Below are 22,960 nucleotides of genomic sequence, written 5' to 3' on the forward strand. Positions count from 1 at the left end.
GTCATTTAGCCTCCATGGGCCTCAGTTCTTCTTCTGTAAATGAAGGGATGGCACTAAATGACCTCTATGGTGCTTTCTTTCTCTAAATCTGTGTTTGAGTGTCTGAGAGAGTTAAAACTCTCGAGTTCTATCAACCAGCAAAGGTATCTAGTAAGGGATTCAAGTTACCAAAAGTCTTTTATTCTAGGATCATCCTGGCTAGCTTCAGAGCAACTCCATAGCTGTCTGAGAGCGGAGGATTGTATTTTATGCCCCTAACAACTCCTACAGACCAAGCCTGATTTTAGTGGAGGGGTAGCACTTGCACTAATAAAAGTCATAGATGTCTGAGCCATTCAAATAATGGAGTTGGAGTCAGGAAGACCTGAGTTGGAATTTTGCCTCTGACGCCTGCACTGTGATCCTGAGCAAATCACTTAACCTCTCTCAGTCTCAGTTTTCTCATTTGCAAAATGACATTAATAATAGTACCCACTTCCTAGATTTGTTGAGAGGATCAAATGATATTTTTAAAGTGCCCTGCTAACAATAAAACACTATATAAATGCTATTGTCATCATTGTTATCATTTTTCCAATTATCTAATTCATCAGGCATCTATGTTCATGTATCCCAGATCCTAAATTGGCCATCAAGCTGATGGCCCTTCAAGTCTGGTAGGATTAATCTTGTCTATTATGAGCTAAGGTAGGTGGGAGTATCTCTACAGAATTACAACCTAAGGAATTACAGTAGGCAGGTAGGCAGCCAGGCTCCCTGACAGGATGAAGGGACAAAGGGTAGACTGGGCAGAAGGACACCTTAGAGTTTAACCCAGAGGAGGCCCATCAAAGAACACTTTTTCTTTTTTGGGGGTTTTTGCAAGGCAATGGGGTTAGGTGACTTGCCTAAGATCACACAGCTAGCTAAGTATTGATTTGACCTCAAGTCCAACTGACTCCAGGGTTATTGCTGAGTCACTTAGCTGCCTCCAAAGGACACTTAATGACTTTTTGGGTATATACTTAACAATGTCAAGAAATATAGCTCAACAGTTTAATGGAATTCAGTTTTTGATAAATCAAATTACATTTGAAAGTCCAAACTTTCTGATAAATAGAACACCCAAGAGAGATTCAATTTTCAGTGACTGATATTTTGTTGCTTCATTAAAATTGTAAGTGCATTAAAATCTTACATTCTCAAGAACCTGGAGATAATTTAGAGTCCATCTAGTTTAATCTTTTCATTTCACATGAAGAAACTGAGTCTTGGAAAAGTTATTTCACTTGCCCGAAGTCATCCAGATGATTGATAACAGATGAAGAGTTTGAAATCAAATCTTGACTGAAAGCATTTCACTCTCCTTTAACTATGAGTGGGAATGTTGTTCTTACTCAACTACAATAAAGGGAGAATTATAACTGGAAAAACAGGATATTTTGACTGTGGAAAAAACAAAGCTTTTATACAAATGAAAGCAATTAAAATTTAAAGTAAAATAAAAAAATTATTGAATAGGAAAAAGTTTTCATTGAATCACTGATAAAATTTTGATATTGGACAAATTGATACATTTCAGATTACTAAGAAGTCAATTTTCTGTTTTAATATTTTCTCTCAATTGCATGTAAAAATAATTTTAAGCTTTATTTAAAAATGTTTTTTGTTATAAATTATCTCCCTTCCTTTCTTCCCCTTTCCTCTTATTGAGAAGGCAAGCCATTTTGATATAGATTCAACCTGTATCATCATGCAAAACTTATTTCCATGTTTGTATTACTATAAAAGAGAACACAGTCAAAAATTCCCAAGAAAAATAAAGAAAAGGCATACTTCTATCTGCAGTCAGACTCCATCACTCCTTTTTCTGTAGATGGATAGCGTTTTTCATCATAAAGCTTTCAGAATTGTCTTGGATCAGTGGATTACTGAGAATAGTTGTCATTCACAATTATCCTACAATATTGCTGTTGTTATCTACAATGTTTGCTTGGGAGCAGGAAATTTTCAAACAAAAAAAAACTGTCAATGAGCACTCGAAAAGGTCAGAAAAATAAATTTAAAATAATTTCACTACTCTTTTTATGGCTATGCAACTGACAGAGGTGTCAAAGTTGATTTCTGACTGTGATTTGGGAAAGCAGACAGGAAATTGTTGGAGCTGTGAACTGGTTTCATCATTTTAAAAACTATAAGCAATTATATTCTACCAAAGGTGACAAAATGTACAAACTTTATATCCTTTGGGTCAATAATTTTTCTTCAAATTTTGTATTCAAGAGAAGCTATTGAAAAGTAGAAAAGATTTTTTCTATCACACAAAAATATTTGTCTTATAAACCCTACATTCTAGAAAAAAATGCAAATATCCAATAAAGGCATTATATTAGCTGTAGTTTATTTTGGGTGGAAGATTATTGTACTCCAAGGAATTCCAAATAATAAAGATTGCCAAAAAAAAAAAAAAAGAAACATCGCATAAGACGTGGTTCAGTGAAAAATAAAGAGCAGAGGGGCAGCTAGGTGGCACAGTGGATAGAACACTGGCTCTGGAGTCAGGAGGACCCAAGTTCAAATTTGACCTCAGACACTTAATAATTGCCTAGTTGTGTGATCTTGGGCAAATCACTTAACCCCATAGCCTTAAATAAATAAAAAAAATAAAAATCAGAAACCTGAGAACATCACACACTATGACTAAAGCTATTCAAAGAAAGCTAACATTTACAAGGAAAACAAACCAGATTAAAACACAGGATAAACATCATGAATAAAAGTTGGTACTACCTAGTAAAAAAAAATCAAAGCAAAAGGTTTTTGTTGCTTTGGTGAGCTAAGAAGTAATAAAAGGATCCACTTATATGTTCACCATTTCACAATTATTTATATTGTTTGAGAAGTGGATTTTTTTATGAATTTTTTTAATAGGGAGGTTTTGTTGTCTTTTGATTTTGTTTATCCTATCTTCTTTTGCTGTTGGATTTTATTTATTTGGTTTTTGCTTATTGTTCTTCAGTTGCATCTGATTTTTCATGATCCCATTTGGGATTTTCTTGGCAAAGATATTAGAGTAGTTTGTCATTGCATTCTTCACTTCATGTTACATCTGAGGAAGCTGAGGCAAAGAGGGTTAAGTGATTTAAGGGTCACATAGTTGTTGTCTGAGGCCATATTTGAACTCATGAAGATAAATATTTTTGATTCCAAGCCCAGTGCTCTGTCCACTGTGCCACCTAGCTGCTCCATTTATTTGACTTCCCATATGCACTAATGGAAGTTATAACATTTATCAATAGAGAAGGAGAAAGAGAAATATCAACAGAGGCAGAAATGTAAGCAAACTTGTCATTGGAATATACTTTAGACAGAAAGAGGTAACAGATGAAGTGATATAAAAACAGATCATAAACCTAGGGATTTAGATTTAACATAACAGCCACAGGAGGAGGGGAACAATGCTCAGTTATCTTATATTTGTTGAAATTATTTGCTCAAATCAGAATACCTAGTGATTGATTTCTTGACATTTATGAAAAAATTCATTCTTTGAAAGACAGAAAAACAAACAGTGGAGATAAAAAGACAAAAATAAAATAGGTTCTGCCCTAAAGGAACTTGCATTTTGCTTGGGCATAAGACAGAATAGGTCTTACATCATTCAAAGAGGTGTGAGAGAAAACTCATTTACTCTTTGGGGATATTATTGGCCATTAAACAGATCCAGTTAATAAGAAAATTCAAGCATCCTCATTAATAGAGAATGATTGAAGGGGATCTGAGGTCCCTTCTAACTCTTAACAATTTATTAATAATATGAAAATAGAGAGGGTGAGTAGAAATATTTGGGGAGTGGAGGAGACCTTGCCATAGCCTTCCAAAACATGTTGGTCAGGCTGCCAAACCACCCTACTTACCTTCTCCTTGCAATCTGGTCCATCCACTCTATTGAAGATTTTCCTTCAAATGACTCCCTACTCCAGTAGTTTTTTCCTTTCCTTGGTGATCATTTTCCTTGTGTTCTAAATTACTTTTGAATCCTTTTGGATTCTCTTTCTGTTTCTTCTATTTAAACACAGAGAACTGGTTTCTCATTATTATACAAATTGAAAGGGATTTTTTGATTATGCAAGCAAGTCAAGAATTATAGCAGTCAAAATATTAATGCTAGATAGAGGAATGAAGGTCAAATTGCAGAATCACAGAATCTTTAGAAAAGAAAATGGAGAATATGAGAGTTGAAAAGGGAATCCTTGGTAGAAGGGTCCTTTGAATGTAGAAGTGCTGCCAGAACCTAAATGTTGGAGTCTGACAGATGGCCTGGGTTCAGATCCTGCTTCGGTCAAGTCAACTTTAACCTCTCTGACTGCAGTCTCCTCATTTATAAAGTGAAGATCTTGGCTCAGATGACCTCTAAACTTCCCTTCCAGCTCTAGGTCTGTGATCCTGCGGTCCTGGGTGGACATAGACAAATCCGAGATTGTGGAATGGTAGAATTGGGACAGGCTATGGACCACAGATTTCTAGATCTTGGAGGAACTTTAGAACATAGAATGTTTAAGCCAGGAAGGATCTTAGCAAAGAGAAGCATAGAATGTGATAGCTGGGAGAACTTTAGCATATGGGAGCCTTAACTTGGAACTGGATGAAGGACACCTTGTCTAATCTTTTTGCTTTAAAATCAGAAGGTAAAGCCAATCTAGGTTGCGTGACTTACTCAGTGTAACACAACTAATAAATGCCTGAGATTGGATTTGAACCCAGGTCTTGCTGACTCCAAGTCCCGTGCTTCATTCTCTGCAATACTGTAGAACATTAAGAGCAGTGTGATGGGCAGGTAATTATTTAGCATCAAGGTCTCTGAAGAATTTAACAAATGAATCCTCTGCATTTTAAATTTAATCTGAACTGTTCCTTTTAAAATGAAATGTGGTACATTTGGAATAATAATGACAAAAAAATAGAAGAGTTAGAGGAAATTTTAGAGACCTAATGTAACTCCTTTTTTGACTTATCCCATTTACAGATGACATTAGATTAAAAGGGATAATTAAAAGGAATACTCTAGATACAGTTTAGACATAATAACAGAAAAATCAATAATAATATTTAATAACAGCAGCAGTTCCAACAACAGCAGCAGCTCACATTTAGGTCATGCTTACTATATGACTGGAAGCCATATGCTAAATGCTTTCTAATTATTATCCCATTTAAAAATAGACAAACAGGGGTTGAATAATTTGCTCAGGGTTTCACAATTAGGATGTGTTGGAGCTTGAATTTGAACTCAGGTCTTCCTTACTCCAGTTGAATTTCCTTGTTGAAAGTCAGGATCGGGGGCAGCTAGGTGGTGCAGTGGATAGAGCACTGGCCCTGGAAGCAGGAGTACCTGAGTTCAAATCCAGCCTCAGACACTTAATAATGACCTAGCTGTGTGCCCTTGGGCAAGCCACTTAACTCCATTGCCTGGAAAAAACTAAAAAAAAAAAGTCAGGATCCAAAAAGCAAATGAACATTTACAATATAAGATGAACTTATGTGAAAAGTTAACTTCAGGTTGGGGAGAAGGCTAGATGTCAGTTTATCTGAAAATGATTGTGGGGATGTGTACAAAAACATTCTTTTTGTAGTGGCAAAGTATTAGAAATGGAAGGGATGCCCATTATATAGGAAATGATTGAACAAGCTATGGCATATGTATATGATGGTTCAATATTGTTCTATAAGAAATCATGACAGATGGGATTTCAGAAAAGCCTGGCAAGACTTGCATGAATTGATGCTGAGTGAAATGAGCAGAACCAGAAGAGCCTTATAAACACTAGCAACAACATGGGGGATGCTCAACCATGACAGACTTCCATTTCAGGGTACACTAACCAAAGACAATTTTAAGGGACTTGTGATGGAAAATACCATCTGTATCTAGAGAAGGATCTGTGGAGTTCAAATGAAGACCAAAGTTTATTCTCTTCAATTTTTAAACGTTTTCTTATGTATTATGTAACTTTGTTATCTCTAATGCTTTTTTTCTTCCATTTGGATCTGATTCTTCTCAGTTTTGATTTCTGTATAGCATGGTTTCAAATGTGAAACCTATATCATGGGGCAGCTAGGTGGTGCAGTCCTGGAGTCAGGAGGACCTGAGTTCAAATCCAGACACTTAATAATTACCTAGCTGTGTGGCCTTGGGCAAGTCACTTAACCCCATCGCCTTGCAAAAAACCTAAAATTAAAAAATAAAAAAAACCCTATATCTGAATTTTTTCTGTTGGGGGGGAGGGGAGCAGGGATGGAAGTGAGGGAGAAAAATTGGAAAAACAAATAAAATATTTATATAATAAAAATTGAAGGAGGGGGAGTAGAAGAAAGATATAACAGCAGAAAAAAAAGAAAAAGATTGGATATAAGGAGGTAAATTGTGATATCAATGTGAGTCAACAATATGGCCCAAGCCAATAAAACTGAGGATCCATAGGCTGAACTCAGAGAGACAAAGTATACAAGATCAGGGTGACCCTTTTACAGGCTATTGTGGTTAGTCTCCCCTTTGTTCCTAGGCATCCTATTTTAAGAAGTGTATTGATAAGCTAGAGAGTGCTCAGTGGAAGACAATTGGAATGGCAACGAGGTTGGCTCAGGGAATCAGGAAGAAACAAATTTAGATATAATGTAAAGAAAAATTTCCTAATGTTCATTCTACCAAAGAAATCCAGGACACAAAAATGGTTAAAAATTCTGAATTAGAGCTGTCTTATAGAGGACTGGTGGTAGTAGTTCTTCCCTTTTGAAGGTCTTCAAATACAGGCTGAATATTTAGGATCATTACTGAGGGGATTCTGATTTGTGTATTGGTTGGATTAGATGACCTGTAGGATTGCACCCAACCCTGACATTCTGTTATCCCATACTTAGGAACTTGTCAAATTTCCCTGAGAGTAAGCTTTCTCATTTTAAAAAGAGGTGGTGCTTATCTCAAGGGTTGTCGTTAAATGAGACAATGTGCTTACATGTTTGGTAAACCTATGATATTAGGTAAACCTAATATCATAATGGTAGACTGATTCAGAGAGCCCTCCATCTAAATAATCATCTCCATAAGCTTGTAGAGTGTGGTCTTTGGTTGTAAGGGACACCTTCTGGGGAAGCATACAACTCCTACCCCCACCCCAATCTCTCCCAAGTTTTCCTCACCCCCCCCCTATTTGATAAGACTCAAGAAATTCCTCTGATTGATCCCTTCTCTCTTTGGCTGCCTTCATGGTAACTGTCAGCCTTCTCTAATCAATCAGGGAGTCTCCTACTTAATTCCATGTTACATAAATGAAAACAATTATTATTAATATATAAAGTTAGAGCCTAAACTTGGGAACACAAAAGTTAGAGATGTTTGGAACTTCAGAGAACACTTGAGCTATCCCTTACAGTCATAACATGCAGGGAGGTTATATCATTTACCTTAGGTCACACAGGATAGGTGGTAGGTTCGGGGCTCCTGATTCCCAGGCCACTGTTTTTTCCATTTTTTGTTTTGTTGTTTTTAATATAGTCATTGAATGGAGGAGGGCCTAGTGTGTCTTTGCATCTTGTTATGAACCTTTCTCTTTTCATGCTCGGAATAATCCTTTTTCTTTGTTTCTTTTTCTTTTTTTAAGGTTTTTGCAAGGCAAATGGGGTTAAGTGGCTTGCCCAAGGCCACACAGCTAGGTAATTATTAAGTGTCTGAGATCAGATTTGAACCCAGGTACTCTGACTCCAGGGCCACCTAGCCGCCCCTGTGCTTGGAATAATCCAAACTCTGCATTCACTGGTTACTTAGCATAACTTCCATCATTATACCATAGGATGAAGATATCTGCAAGAAAGTACCTTTTTTGTTATTTTGCTCTATGTAAGTAATGGGCATAAGGTTCAAGTCAACCTTTCTGAGATTCCTATTATTGTAGAGCCATTTTCTTTGCAGAAGGTGCCAGTTGTTCCCGCAATCTTCTCATAGATGATTCCATCTCTTGGTTTCTCAGAGCATAAATCACTGGGTTCAAGAGAGGGGAGAGGACAGTAAAAGTGATGGAGAAGACCTGGTCAGAGGGAATGTTCATGAAGGACTTGGCATATACAAAGATGCTGGGGACAAAATGCAGGGGGATCACAATGGTGTGGGAGGAGCAGGGAGAGATCGCTTTTCTCCTGCCTTCTCCTGTGTGAGATCTCAACATCATCATGATGACAGTGTAGGAGAAAATGAGTAGGAAGAACCAAAGCACTCCAAGGGTGGCAATCATAAGGAGCTCCAAAACACAAGGATCAGTTCAAGCAAGTTTGAGGACTTGGGGGATATCATAGTAGAAACTATCAATGATATTTGGCCCAGAGAAAGGGAGTGGGAGCAACAGAAATGTTTGTACAGTGGAATGTATAAAGCCCCCCTCCCCCATTATCTTGCAAAAAACAAAAAAAAAATGAAAGGATTCAATGACCCTATTTTCTTTATTTTCTCTTTTTTTTTTTTTCTGGTATCACGATTGCCAGGACTCCCTCTCTTTCCAAAATAACCTGTGCTCCAAATTCAAAAAAAGGAAAAAAAAACCCACTTGCAACAAGCAAGAATAGTTTTCCTACTGAATTTAATGTATTTCCATATCAAATGTTTGGTGGGTTCCTTTATATTTATTCAATCTTCCTTTGCCCAGTGCTATTAAGAATGAAGTTTATAGGTTGGCTATTTCTCTTCCTTTATGTATACACATATACATACATACATATATACATACATACATATTTACAGTTGTAAATATATTTCAGAATCTTTCAACAAGTCTTTCAGTCACTCAAATAATAATTTCCTTTCTTCCAGTCCTAAAAACGATTCACAGTTGGTTGTCACTTTGGCACTCCTCCCAGACTGGTAGGTTGCTGCTAACCCTTCTGCTGTACAATTCTTCTTAGCCAGGGCAGGAGAACTTCCTCAGAACCCAGTTCCATGATGTAAGTAAGGTCACTAGTCAGTTAGAGGATGTAGGTTGCAATCTTAGTGAACCATTGGGCCGAGCAGAGACTGGGTGTAGGTTGGATCAACGGGCTATTAGGGCTTAACACCCAAGGGATCCCAAAGGGACATTTTTTAATGACTTAAGAAACAGAAAAATCAGTGCCAAGACATTCTGCTCAATGTCCCATTTATTTTGGATTTATTTTGTGATTAGTCAAATTTCTTGGGTTTCAGTGAAGTCTCTATTTCTTCCTGATCGGCTTGGAGCACACAATCATGAACTACTGATGGTTGGTAAAGCATTAATAATATGTTAAAGTTATAAACTTTAGAACTGGAAGGGATTGCTGGCATCATCTCATCCAAGGCGCACTTGAATCTACTGAGTAACTTGACTCTAAGTCTTCATTCAGTTGTAGTTTAATGATTTGGAGATGGGAAACTTACTTCCTAGTGAGGCAGGCTATTACACTTCTAAATAGTCCTAAGGCTTAGGATATTTTTCCTTATGTGGATCCCCAATATTTTCCTCAACTTCAATCTATCATTCCTACTTTGTTATATGGGACTAAGGGTAGCATATCGAATTCTTTTCCCATATTCCTTTCCCTTCAAATATTGGAAAAGAGCTCTCCTTCCCCCAACTCTTTTCTTCTTCAGGTTAAACATTCCTATAAATTTTTTTTTAATTTTTTTGCAAGACAATGGGGTTAAGTGGCTTGCCCAAGGCCACACAGCTAGGTCATTATTAAGTGTCTGAGGTTGGATTTGAACTCAGGTACTCCTGACTCCAGGGCCGGTGCTCTATACATTGCACCACTTAGCCACCCCCTATAAATTCTTATTTAAATTAATTAATGAAATTTAAATTATTCTAAATAATTCCTGTTTTACAATGGTCACAATTACAATTTAGGGTTTGTTTCTTATTTGTTGTCATTTTGAACTAGACAAACAGCACATACAGTTATTTCAACACACCCAGGGAAATTGTATATGAAACTCTATAGATTTTTTTAAAAAAAATTATATAATAAGTGCATCACATTAGTTTCGAGCTGTTAGCTTTGTGTCCTTCTGAACTTTCCTCTGTTCTATATTGTGCATTAAAAAATGAAAGAATTCGATGACTCTTTTTCCTTTATTTTCTCCTTTTTCTTTGGTATCACAATTGCCAGTATCCCCTCTCTTTACAATCATGTGAACTAAACTGAGGTAAATAGAGATGAGATAATTTGCTTAAAGTTAACAAATTTCAAACATGCATTTTCCCAATTTCTCTTTATGCTAAATACTATAATGAATTCTGACTTATCTTAAACATTAAATTAGGTAAGACAATTCACCAAATGTGACCAAATTCAATTATACTTGGGTCTAGTTATGATTTTAATTTTATAATACTATATTTTACACAAATGCTATTTATTCCAAACATTTCATATTATGGGGTCTGCTATTCTCAGGTAATCCACTGCCAAAGATTATAAAAGTGGCTATTTTATATAAGGGTTTAATCTATCCTGTTTATCACATTTGTGAACACATTTTAATTTAGTACAAGTTTGGATTCTACAAGAACCATAGCTTATCAATTGACTCATAGCTACCAATATATTTTTTTCTATATTGAATTTCAAATCAATCTACAAAATTTTCATATTTAATCTTTCTACTTGAACACAGTTAAACTTGCTCCTTCCCTCTCAAATGCTTAAGCTATCTGTTCATTTTTAATACCTCTTTTATTGTTAAAAACTCCAAACCTTTAATTTTTCCCTGAAACCTTTATTATTTTTCTTTCCAAGTCTTCTAAACTAATTACTCAGACTTCACAACTTTTCTTTTCTTGTTCACACATATTTCAGATTGTATTTATTCCATTGAATATTTCCTTTATTTCCTTATTTATTTTTATTGTTGTTAAACAAATTCAGTGACTTATTAAAACTTTATTTTCCTGGCTATATTGCTAATTTAAACTTGTGACTTTTTTAACTAATTTTTTCATCATACCATGCTTTTCTCTCTTGATGTGTTACAATTCATGTATTCTTTAAATGATGCAGGTACAAAAATATCTATGAAAAGGTTCTTAACAATATAAATTTTTTTATCAGATTGCTTTATACAAATAGCAATTAAGTATTTGGTGTATTATTCACAGAAGATTTTCAAGTTGCTTTTGGAAATTAACTCCTCTTATATTAACATTAGTTAAGCCATTTCTTGAGGTTCAAATAATGAAATCTACGATAAAATGAATAGGAGTCTCATAGAATTTATAATAACACTTGCAATTTCATGTACACATTCCAATTCAAAAGTTACATTTACATTGGTCTGTGTTTCATTTTAACTTCTGTGATCCCTAATTACTAAACTAGATTTTTCAATCAAGCTCGATTACCCTCTGGCTGTGTCTGGTTCACAAAAAATCTTTCCCTTTTTTCATGAGCCAGGAAAGGGTTAAGTGCAAGTTTACTGAAACTTTCACTGGCACGGCCCCAAAATCTGTCTCTATAATGACCTTCTTTTCCAGCTGTAAAGCACGAAGTCCATCATTCCAGGGATGGTAGTGATGACAGAAAGAATTTGTCCACAATTCAGAAATGTGAAGGAAAAAAGCAAAATATTTTCTTAAAACATAAATTAACTAATAAGAGCCAGAGAGACATATAAACACAGATAAGGTACAAGAACACATATAGACCAATAATTTAGCAGTGCTGAAAATTTCCTGCTAGCCTAGGCTTTAGTTCTCTAAATCAAGTAAAAATGTTCACCTTTGCGAATCACATAAATACAACTTCCAGGGTCATTATAGCTATAATAATTTGGCCAGTCCCCTTCAGGCTAACAAAGTCATCTTTGGACATGTCAGTACCCATGGGGAACTAATACAAGGACAGAAACAAAAGCAATAAAAATAATCCTAAACTTTTGTTTCATATACATCTGCACATGGTATCTTCTTGTCTTTGTGTTTACATCCCTTCAGCTGGGCTAGCCAACAAACCTGCATTTTCCATACTTCTCTTCTTGTCTGCCTCGTCTGCCAAAACCCCAACTACTTATGCTGTGCCCTTTCTTGAATCCAGTTGTATCTCCTCTGCTAATCTATTATTCTCTTTTTCCACCTCTCGCACTACAACATTCTTGTAGTAACTTCCCGCCCTCACATCAGTTATCACTCACTTCCCCTCCTCATCCAATGCAATGGAGTAAATCTCCATAAGGAGTGTCTCAGCCTAGAAGTATTTTTGGGGTGTCCTCATCCTTAGGTGGTGACCCCCATGCGTCTAGCACCAAAGAGGCACTAGATCACGCTAGAATTTCATCCTGCCTCATTCCATCTCCCTTTGGCATTTCTTTAGTATCCTGCCAACTATGTCAATGGTCTTGCCACAAATTTCCTCTGCAGTGGAATAAATTAGGCTTCCCCAAACAAAGGGTCCAACATGATACTGAAGAAAGAGACTGGGAGTTCCAGATTGATTACTTAAGTGGTATAATAATCAAAGTGGCTTACTTTTATCAGGGCAGTCTGGAGCAGCAGTCAGCTGAAACATCTCCTCCCCCAAAAAAACCCCTGTAATAATTATAGAAATCAGACAAAGAGAGGAAGAATTTTGGAATATGTTAGTATGAATTGGATGATAATTTTGGGTTTTCTCTGCTCAGCACTGGATTCAGGTCCCTGACACCTGGATGCCACATTGGTGCTGTTTGAGTTGGAGTCCCAGACAAGCAATGCTATGGACTGGACTGGTCATTAGTTAGTGTGCTCTCTTTTGGCTTACATTAATCTTGGTTAACATTATTCATGGTTTTTACTCATAGAGACTTTACTACTACTACTACTACTACTACTACTACTACTACTACTACTACTACTGCCACTACTACTACTGATGATGATACTCCTCCTCCTCCTATTCCTATTATTATTATTTTTATTTTGGTATTCACCAATAGGAATGCAACATTGAGATCCCTTCCAGTTTTAAATCTGCAATTCAAAGTTCATCCTTGTCTAGTTATAAATTTTTCCACTATGCATAATTATGAAAGATGTCACTCTCTATTATCTTATTTTTAAATTTTGTGTTCTTTTTATTTAGATAATAAGCCTTTAAAATTTATTGCTGCATTTGGTATTATTCTTTTCATCCACTTTCTATTAACTCTATTTTTTCTAGAAATTCATGGAAAATCAGGACTTTCTCCCCTAGTGGTTTGTGTCCATGGGTTTCTTGAATGCTAGACTGTTGTATACATAGTTTAGAATTTCTTAACACTAGAATGTATGAAGCCTTCCACCCAGGAGGACACAAGGAACTTAAGATATCATTGCTTATTCATGAGGGTCGCATAGTAAAGGTTTTTTTATAGTAAAGGTTTTTGAGATTGTCAAATACCCCTCAACAGTTATTACAGAGAGAACAAAGTGTCAACTTCACCAAGCAAGTGGAAAAAAAAATCTGTGTAATGCAACCATTTAAGGAGATGGTCTTTCTTTCAAATTAGGAGGTCTAGCAAAACCTTTGGAGCTCCGATAGAGGAGAAGCAAATCTCCAAAATGGATAGATAGGAAGTACATAGATATATGAAGGCAAAATTCACAGTTCATGGTGACCATGATGAGAAGATTTCCCAGCAAAGTTGTTTCATATACCTGGAATAATAATAAAAAAATAATATGCTAATCAACCTTGACACCTGGGTAAGACACCAAAAAAGAAATTTTTTTTTCACACTTTTATGATTTCCCACATCTATTAGCTCATGTTTCTTCTGCCTTGAATACCTTGGGAAGAAAGAAATCATTTTAGCTAAGGAGAGTGAATTAAATAACAAAGAATAAGCACATTAACTCATTATAGATAATACTAGAAACACCATTCTGTTTACTCTTAGCTCCTATCAAGGATAGTTAAACATTGACTAACTGAAAATAATAATACATTTCTTCACTCATTCATTCATTCATCTGTTCATTAATTCAAAATCCATTCAGTAAAGTTTTCTTGAATGAACAAAAAATTCAGCAGACAATCCCTACCCTCTTGGTACTTGTAGGTCTGAAGAAAGATATATCCAGAAAATAACTACAAAATAACTACAAATAACTACAGAAGGAGAAGTTCCCTGAAGAGGAAGAAAGCCAAGTGATATGTGAAGATATAAGGGGAATGTTATGACTGGTCAGGAGAAATCTGGAAAAGCATTTTGGAGAAAGTGGCCTTTGCATTGGACTTTAAAAGATGGGTGAGAATTCCAGAGAGGAAGAGGTGGAAGTTGTTCAGTTTAGGCCTCCAGAACATCTTGAGAAGAGGGATAGAGATAGGAGAGTATATTGCACAAGAGCAGAAAATAGTTGAATTAAATCACAATGTTTAAGTAATCAAAGTTATTTAGGGGAGATTCATATTTATCAAGCATTATATGAACTCCTACAATGTATCAGACATTGTATTCTCTAGTATGTGTTAGGCTCATTTCCGAAAGGGTTGTGAAAAATCCATACCTTTGAGAATATTGTTAAAGAAATAGCAGGAGCAGAGATAAAAAGTTACAAATTTTTATACAAGGAATTTTTATTGATGGAGTATGGGCTCACTAAATTATTAAAGGAAGAGTCCTGTAGCTCTTGAGTGAAGTCTTGAAAGAAGGTAGGAACTGTGCAAGATAGTTGGGGAAGAAACTTGTTTCAGATACGGAAATGTGCAAAAGCAGAGATGGGAAATGGAGTATTATAAATTTTTTGATATTTTTTTAATCGTTTCAGTTGTGTCTTACTCTTTGTGACTTTATTTGGGGTTTTCTTGACAATGATAGTGGATTGGTTTGTAATTTCTTTCTAACTCATTTTTATAGCTGAGGAACTGGATGGTTAAGTTACTTGGCCAGGGTTTAAGTGTCTGAGATCAGACATGAACTCAGAAAGATGTTTCCTGACCTTCAGCCTGGCATTCTATCCATTGCACCACCTAGATGCTCAAGTAAATTGGTCCAGTTTGGTTTAATAAAGAACATCCTTGACTGTGAAGGACTTTTTTTTCCCCAAAGAAAGGCCTTTGTTCTTTATCTGAGAAGTGAGAGTTGGCGATTGGCTTTGGGAGCAAGACAAATAACCAGGAAGATAAAAGCAAAAGTCCAGAATTTACCATTCAAGTTCCTGGGGGACTAGGACTATTTTATAATTTGAGTTGTATTTCTAGTATATAGCCCAGTGTCTACTTAAGTGGAGCTTAAACTATGGTAATGATGGCTCATTTGCTTAGTCACAAGGGACCTCTTCTAGGATTCTTGGGACCAGCCATCCTCAGTCTAAATTTCTTTCCATTCTACTTACTTCTCTATTGAATTGTTCAGTGATGTGGACATTTTTGACCTTTTTCTTTTATTTGGGTCTCAGGTCCATTTGTCCTGCAAATTTTGGGTAACTAGAGGTTTATCTTAATATTAATCTCACCTGATCAAAATTGGTTTTGTGGGATGTGAAAATATACTTAGAACCTTAAACATTCTTTAGATAAGAAGCTAGTGCAAAAAGCTCATGTCCTTGATTTCTTGGTGACTTGTAAAATCCTCCTCCTCAGTTTATATGTGAATCCTTTATATGTGATTAATTTGTAATGTGATTTTAGTTACTGTTTAACAAAGTTTATTTCATTAGGGGATATATGAAATTATAACTCTAAGTTTGTTGAATTATTCTGATAAGTGAAGGAAGTTTGGGATTATGGAGCACCACATATACAGTTGCTAGTGGCCTATCTTAGTAACATCAAAATTTGAGAGCATAAAGTGCATCAAGTAGCTTTTTTTTCTTAAGCTATTGCTAATAAAATCTTAAAAATTCTGTTCATTCATATCTTTTGCTGGTCAAAAACCCTGAAGAAATCATCTCTTTCCTTTAATTCTCCTTTCCCCTTTATATTGGCAGGAAAGCTTAGCCTGATACAGCTTTGGATCAATCTTTGATAACGCTTTGTCCCAAACACCAAGTCCTTCCTTCCTTCCTTCCTTCCTTCCTTCCTTCCTTCCTTCCTTCCTTCCTTCCTTCCTTCCTTCCTTCCTTCCTTCCTTCCTTCCTTCCTTCCTTCCTTCCTTCCTTCCTCTCCTTTCTTCTTGTACACCTTCCCCCCCGATTTTCCTTACCTCTTTTTCATTCTTCTCTTCTCTACCATTTCTTTTTTTAAAAATTTAATTTCTTACCATTTCTTATCTTTGCAGGACATATTTTCATTTTCCATATTTCTTTCACATATATAATTTACTCCAACTTTCATATCAACAAATGAGAAAGGTTATTGTCAATATTATACTCATTTTTCAAATTAAGAAACTGGGATGAGAGAGGTTGAGGCACTTGCTCTCAGCCAACATAGGCAGAAAAGAAACTTGCTTAGAGGTCAAAAAACTACTTCATGACTAAGTCATAACCCATCATCTTTCCTTAATCCACTATTCCTTTCCCCATGCCCCATTTTCCTACCTATTAATTGGAGATCATACTTACACATACTCAAAGAATATATTACACATTTGTCTTCCTTCTTAACTCTTGGAACAACGTTACTCTGCCAAAGATGGACACATTGGTGGAGCTGCAAACTCTTGTCCAATTGGTTCAGGACCAGTGGCTAAGTAGAAGAGACTCTACTAGGGCAAAGCATTTTCTAGCACAGTCCTGGGATCCTTTGTGCTCATCCTATGTTTATCTTGTGGTCACTTAGAAAGTTATTTTAGAAGTAAAGACATTTGGTGCTATGTGACTCTCTTTCCCATGTCTGAATGATTTCTCTTTTGGATGGATCAGTTTCTGCTCCCAGTGGTTCCTATGATGGGGCAATTATGTCTCTTTAATTACTGAGATTGACAATTTTCATCCCAGGAAAAAAAGCTATTTCTCCCTTGCAGACTTGATCCTGCTCATTAGCTTTTGAAGAACCTCAAATAAAACACATGCTCTTAAATGCAAAGATATGGATTTCATGGGCGTAGATGCTCCCTCAGCAAACAAAGATTAAACTCCTTTATGCCCCAGCTTTTGCCCAGTATTCATGTGCTTTTGAATCTTTTTTTTGGCAATGAAGTTGCCTGAGTTCATCTTAGCTGATTCTTGGACAACAACCAGACAGTCTGCCAGAGGTCCCAGATGAAAAGTTCTATTTTGATCGTGTCTGAAAGGAAATGTTTGGTAATATTTCTTGCATATTTTCAAATTATTTTCAAGAGTGGTGGACCATTTCCCAATTCCACCCTCAGTGCATGAATGTGATTGCCTTCTTAGAATTCTTCGAATGTTATTTCCATCTTTGTCATCAATGCCAATTTGTTGTGTATGAAATAATACTTCAGAATTTATTTCATATTTTCCTTAGTAGAATTTTGGAGCATTTTCCCATATTGGTCTTGTTAGTTTGATTTTCTTTTCTTGGAAATTGTTTATTCAAATACTTTGATTACTTCTTTTCAAGTTTGTGAAAAATTGACATCTGAAGAAGGTGATTTATCTTACAATCATAGGCTGTATTAATAAGAAAATGAGGAATAGAATTTAAATGTCATTATTCCCAGACTACTGGTTTTTTTTCTATTTTTTCCATCCTGATTGGTATGCAGTCTGGATCATTAACCATGTGTACATGAATGTGTATAACATCTCTCCTTCATTCCCCTTCCATCTTTCTTATCAGCAAATATTAACTAAGAACCTACTGTGGACAGAGAATAGTTCTGAGACTGAAGAAGATTCAGTCAAGATAAGACAAGGTTCCATTATGAAAATATCTGTTTGCTAGCCCCATCGATTTTGGTTTTTTTCTTGTCCCCTTACCACCACTCTACTTTTCCCCCTAGGCACCAGTGATGTATTGCCTTAAGCCACAGAGGTCTCAACTAAATTGTTTTGGATTTTATTATTTTATTTATTATTTATCAATTTTATTGATCCTTTCCCTTGGTTTTAAGTCACAATCATTTTTTTTAGTTTTTTTGCAAGTCAAATGGGGTTAAGTGACTTGCCCAAGGCCACACCACTAGGTAATTATTATGTGTTTGAGGTAGGATTTGAACTCAGGTACTCCTGACTCTAGGGCTGGCACTCTATCCACTGTACCACCTAGCTGCCCCACACAATCATTTCTGAAACACTGTTCTCTACCTTTTAATTCACCTAATAATTAAAACCTGTATTGTATCTAAGGACACCAAGATAATTAGGCATTCGATGATGGTGTGTGTCTGTAGAATAGATACATCTCTTTATGCACCTTGTTTTCCACACTTGGGATAATGCCTTTGTACCCCTTCTTTGGTTATCTAAGGCATTATTCATCTTTACCTTCAGTGATTTCTCTACAAAAGACCACTTTGTCCATTTGGGACAAGCTGTGTCTTCCTATAATGGTTATCCCAGAAATAATGAGCATATGGTGTTTACTGATTCCCTTTTAGATTTTAAACATCACATAATTGGCATACAATAATAATTTTTAGTGATTCCCTTATTTTACTTATAACAATAATAATTTACAGTTACAAGATATATAAAATGTTTTCCTTATATAACCTGATATGAGATAGTTTTGACAAGGAACATTACCTCCTTCTCTTCTAATTGTCTTGAATTTTTTCTGGTTGCCACCATTCTCCTTGCCAATTTGACAAGGCAACCCTAATTTAGGTAATAGGAGAGGAAGATTAATACTAACATAATTTCAAGCCTTTTTACTAGGTCCTAATTGTTATCACAGCTTTGGTTTCATAATTGTCTTTTATATCGAACCCATCAGAAGATGATAGATGCTATGAAATTTATCTTTCCTAGTTTCCCATTAGCACAGAATTAATTACCTTTCAGAAGACACAAACCGTCTGTGTAATCTTTTCATTGCTGATTTCATCTCCTGGTTTCTCAAAGTATAAATCATGGGATTCATGACAGGGGAGATGACAGTGAAAATGAAAGAGATGACTTTGTCAGAGGGAAGGGTAATGACGGGCCTGGCATATTCATAGATGCCTGGCACAAGATGCAGGGTGACCACAGTGATGTGGGAGGAGCAGGTGGAGATGGCTTTCTTCTTGCCCTCTCCTGTGTGAGACCTCAACATCACCATGATGATGGCATAGGATGCAATGAGTAGAACAAACCAAAGAGTGATGACTAGACCATTATTGGTTATAATAAGGAACTCAAAAACAAAGGTATCAGTGCTGATGAGTTTTAGGACTTGGGGGACATCACAATAGAAACTATTAATGACATTAGGTCCAGAGAAGGAGAGTGGGAGCAAGAGAGACATCTGTACAATGGAGTGTATTAAACCCCCTACCCAGGAGGCCACCATGAGCCCAAGACATCTTCCTTTACTCATAAGGGTCGCATAATGAAGGGGCTTTGAGATGGCCAAATAACGATCAAGAGCCATCACAGAGAGAGTAAAAATATCAGTCCCACCTATGAAGTGGAAGAAAAATATCTGTGTCATGCAGCAGTTGAAAGAGATGATCTTTCTCTTAGCTGGCAGATCCAGCAAAACTTTTGGGACAGTTATGGTGGCAAAACAAATGTCCACAATGGATAGATTTCGAAGCAGGAAGTACATAGGTATGTGAAGGCGAGACTCGAAGGTCACAGTGAGCATGATAAGGAGATTTCCCAGTAGAGTTGTTATATACACCAGGTACAGTAAAATAAATAAGATGATGCTCAGACTTGGAGACTGGGTAAGACCTGTAAAAACAAATTCTTTCACCCTGGTGTGATTTTCCAGTTCCATTAACTCAGGTTTCCACTTCCTTGGCCACCTTGGGAAAAAAAGATGTAATGTTATAACTAGGGAGAATGGGGGCACACTCAAACTGATGACAATGTTTCAAGGCATTGAGAACACCTGTATAGTCCTTTTTTCCCTTACTCAGTTTTGTGACCTCCCCATGTCCTTATGTATGCAAACAAATTTTAAACTACTCTCTTCTATCTCTATCTCTATCTCTATCTCTATCTCTATCTCTATCTCTCTCTGTCTCTCTGTCTCTGTCTCTGTCTCTCTCTCTCTCTATCTCTATCTCTATCTCTATCTCTATCTCTATCTCTTTCTCTATCTATATTTATGGAATGTTTTATCTTTCTATGAAGTCAGAGACCAGTGACCAGATACATATTGGTCTTTGGTCATTTTTCCTACTCTTTCCTTTTGAGGATAGAATGGTATTAAGACTGGTCCCCAATCTCTATTAAAAACTATGTTAATTATGAACAGATGAGCTCCTCTACTATGAAAGAGGCAGTGGATCTAGGAATGCCAGTATATCGAGAAAGAAGAGAACTATATTGTTTAGCAGATCCTAGGTGTGCTGATTTTGAGTCTACTTTTTCTATGGGAAGGGTATAAGCATTAATATAGCACATACATGTCTCTGATTTATGAATATAATTTTATTCAATCTTCACAGTAACCCTGATAAAAATATGCTGTTTTTAAAAACTACATTTCAATTTTGTTAATTTTTTTCCAAATTATATTTAAAAGGCTGTTTTAAACATTCATTTAAAAAATTGAATTCCAAATCCTCTCCTTCCTTCCTTCTTCTGGCTCCTCCATCCCTTGAGAAGGTAAGCAAAATAATACCAAATAAATACTTGAAGTCATATTCCATGTTTCAAAGAAAAGCACAAACACACAAACAATAAAAATAAAATAAAAATGTAGATATTATTATTCCCACTTCATGGTTGAGAAAACCGAGGCAAGCAGAAGTTAAATGATTTGCCCAGGATCTCACAACTAATAAGTGTTTGAGGTTGTATTTGAATTCAGGTCTTTCAGACTTCTTGTATAGACCTCTCCCCATTGAACCATCTGGCTTCCAATGTTCTTGGATAATGCTGTTTATGCCTACCCTTCTTCCTGCTGCAGCCTGCATTCTAGCACATCTGAGGCTTTGGGAACTTGACATCTAAAATCACTAATCCCACGTTACCTCTTTTACCTTTTCTCTCCCTGTCTCTTACTTTTTTTTTTAGTTTTTTTTTTTTGCAGGGCAAATGGGGTTAAGTGACTTGCCCAAGGCCACACAACTGGGTAATTATTAAGTGCCTGAGACCAGATTTGAACTCAGGTACTCCTGACTCCAGGGCCGGTGCTTTATGCATTGTGCCACCTAGCCGCCCCTTACTTTCTAATGCAGTACAGAGAAGTTCAGTAGTTTCTTTAAAGTCATACAGGTTAATGAGAGGAATTGATTTCCATCACAATCCTCTGACTCCAAAACCACAGAACTACACTGCTATTCAGTCTTTGCCAAGATTTCATGAGGTAGTTTACAATAGGTTGCATTATAATTATTTTAAAAATCACTTTAATAGTCAAACATTCATCATAAACCTTTAAGAAGCAACTCTGATATGCTAGGCATTATGTTAAGCTCTCCACCAGCAAAAAGAGGAAATTAATTCACTCAAATGTCAGTTATGGGGACCAGAGCCAAGATGGCAGAGTAAAGGCAGGGATTCACTAGCGTTCTCCCCAAATCCCTCCAAATCCCTTTAAATAATAATCTTAATCAAATTCAGAGTGGTAGGTTCTACAAAAAGAATGAGTGAAACAATTTTCTAACCCAAGACATGAAGATCCACAGGAAGGGTCTGTAGCACTGGAATTAGAACAGACCTGCAGCACAGCCCAGGCCATGCCTGAGTGAACTGGCTTCAGCTATCCAGAGACAGATTGCGGGGCGCCTCGTCCTTAGCACTAGTGGCAGCTTCCAGACCTCTCAGCTCAGGGATTGCCAAGGACAATTGGGAGGCTCAATAGGAAAACTCTGCTGCACTAGAGTGAGAGCCGAGCCCCATCCAGTTAAGGCCTCAGCACAAACTTAGCCCCAGTGGCCCAGGAGCAGGCCTGAGGAGCCACCCAACAGCTGTGTCCAGAGTGTACAGCCCACAGACAGCAAATGGGACAGGGGAGATTGCAGAGGTCTCTTTGCAATCCTTGAGGCAAGACTCTTGCTTCACCACTAATCAGAACTGGTCCCAATTTCTGGACTCATTTTATGGAGACTTTTCTCACAGTTCAGGACAGAAAGGAGTGCTTGTGGTCATCCCCAGCCCAGGAGAGCAATCAGAGCCTCACATAAGACCATGGAGGAAATGAGAGCTTGCAAGTCTCAGGGGGTATCCCGGCAGAGCTGCAAAATCCCTCAAAAGTATAGGAATATATCTTTTACCTGTGAAGCAGAGTCCTACCTTGACAAAGAACTACAATCAAGTCATAGGCTGGAAAAGTGAACAAACAGCAGAAGAAAAAAATCTAGCCACAGTCAATTACTTTGGCCCTACATAGTATCAAAATACACACTCAGAAGATAATAAAGTCAAAGTTCCTACATCCAAAGCCTTCAAGAACAATATGAATCGATCTCAGTCTATAGAAGATCTCAGAGAAAATTTTGAAAATCAAATAAGGTAGGTAGAGAAAAGATTGGGAAGAGAAATGAGAGTGATGTGATCAAATCATGGAAACTAAGTCAGCAGCTTGAAGGAGATATTGAAAAATACTGAAGAAAATAACATCTTAAAAACCAGTTTGCAAACAGAAAAAGCAGTCTAAAAGAACAATGAGGAGAATTCCTTAAAAAGTAGAACTGATACAAGAGTTTTTCTGGAGAAAATAATTCCTTAAAATGTAAAATGGAGCTTAGGTAAGATGACTTTGTGAGCAATCAAGAAACAATAAAACAAAACTAAAAAAACTAGAAGAAAATGTGAAATATCTTATTGGAAAAACAACTGATCTGAAATCAAATTCAGGAAAGACACTTAAACAATTACTGGACTTCCTGAAATTTATGACCAAATTAATTTCCTAGACATCATATCTCAAGAATTTCTCCAGAAAAACTGCCCAGATATCCTAAAATAGAAATTGAAAGAATCCACCAATCATCTCCTGAAATGAAAACTGCCAGTAA

The 22,960-nt window shown here is 36.4% G+C and overlaps 1 protein-coding gene, 1 long non-coding RNA gene and 1 pseudogene across 2 annotated transcripts in view; 1 reads left to right on the forward strand and 2 right to left on the reverse strand.

Annotated features, from left to right (window-relative positions):
• Positions 1-22,960, forward strand: part of LOC141518990 (uncharacterized) — a 61,744-nt gene that overhangs the window by 19,639 nt on the left and 19,145 nt on the right. The gene's annotated exons all lie outside the window — the stretch shown is intronic.
• On the reverse strand, positions 7,920-8,417 carry LOC141517184 (olfactory receptor 4D9-like; annotated as a pseudogene).
• On the reverse strand, positions 18,835-19,767 carry LOC141518989 (olfactory receptor 4D11-like). Its single transcript, XM_074231416.1, has one exon. It carries the CDS (start codon positions 19,765-19,767, stop codon positions 18,835-18,837), a length of 933 nt encoding a protein of 310 aa, XP_074087517.1.

The sequence above is a fragment of the Macrotis lagotis genome, chromosome 3, assembly GCF_037893015.1.
Source record: "Macrotis lagotis isolate mMagLag1 chromosome 3, bilby.v1.9.chrom.fasta, whole genome shotgun sequence".
NCBI classification, from domain to species: Eukaryota; Metazoa; Chordata; class Mammalia; order Peramelemorphia; family Peramelidae; genus Macrotis; species Macrotis lagotis.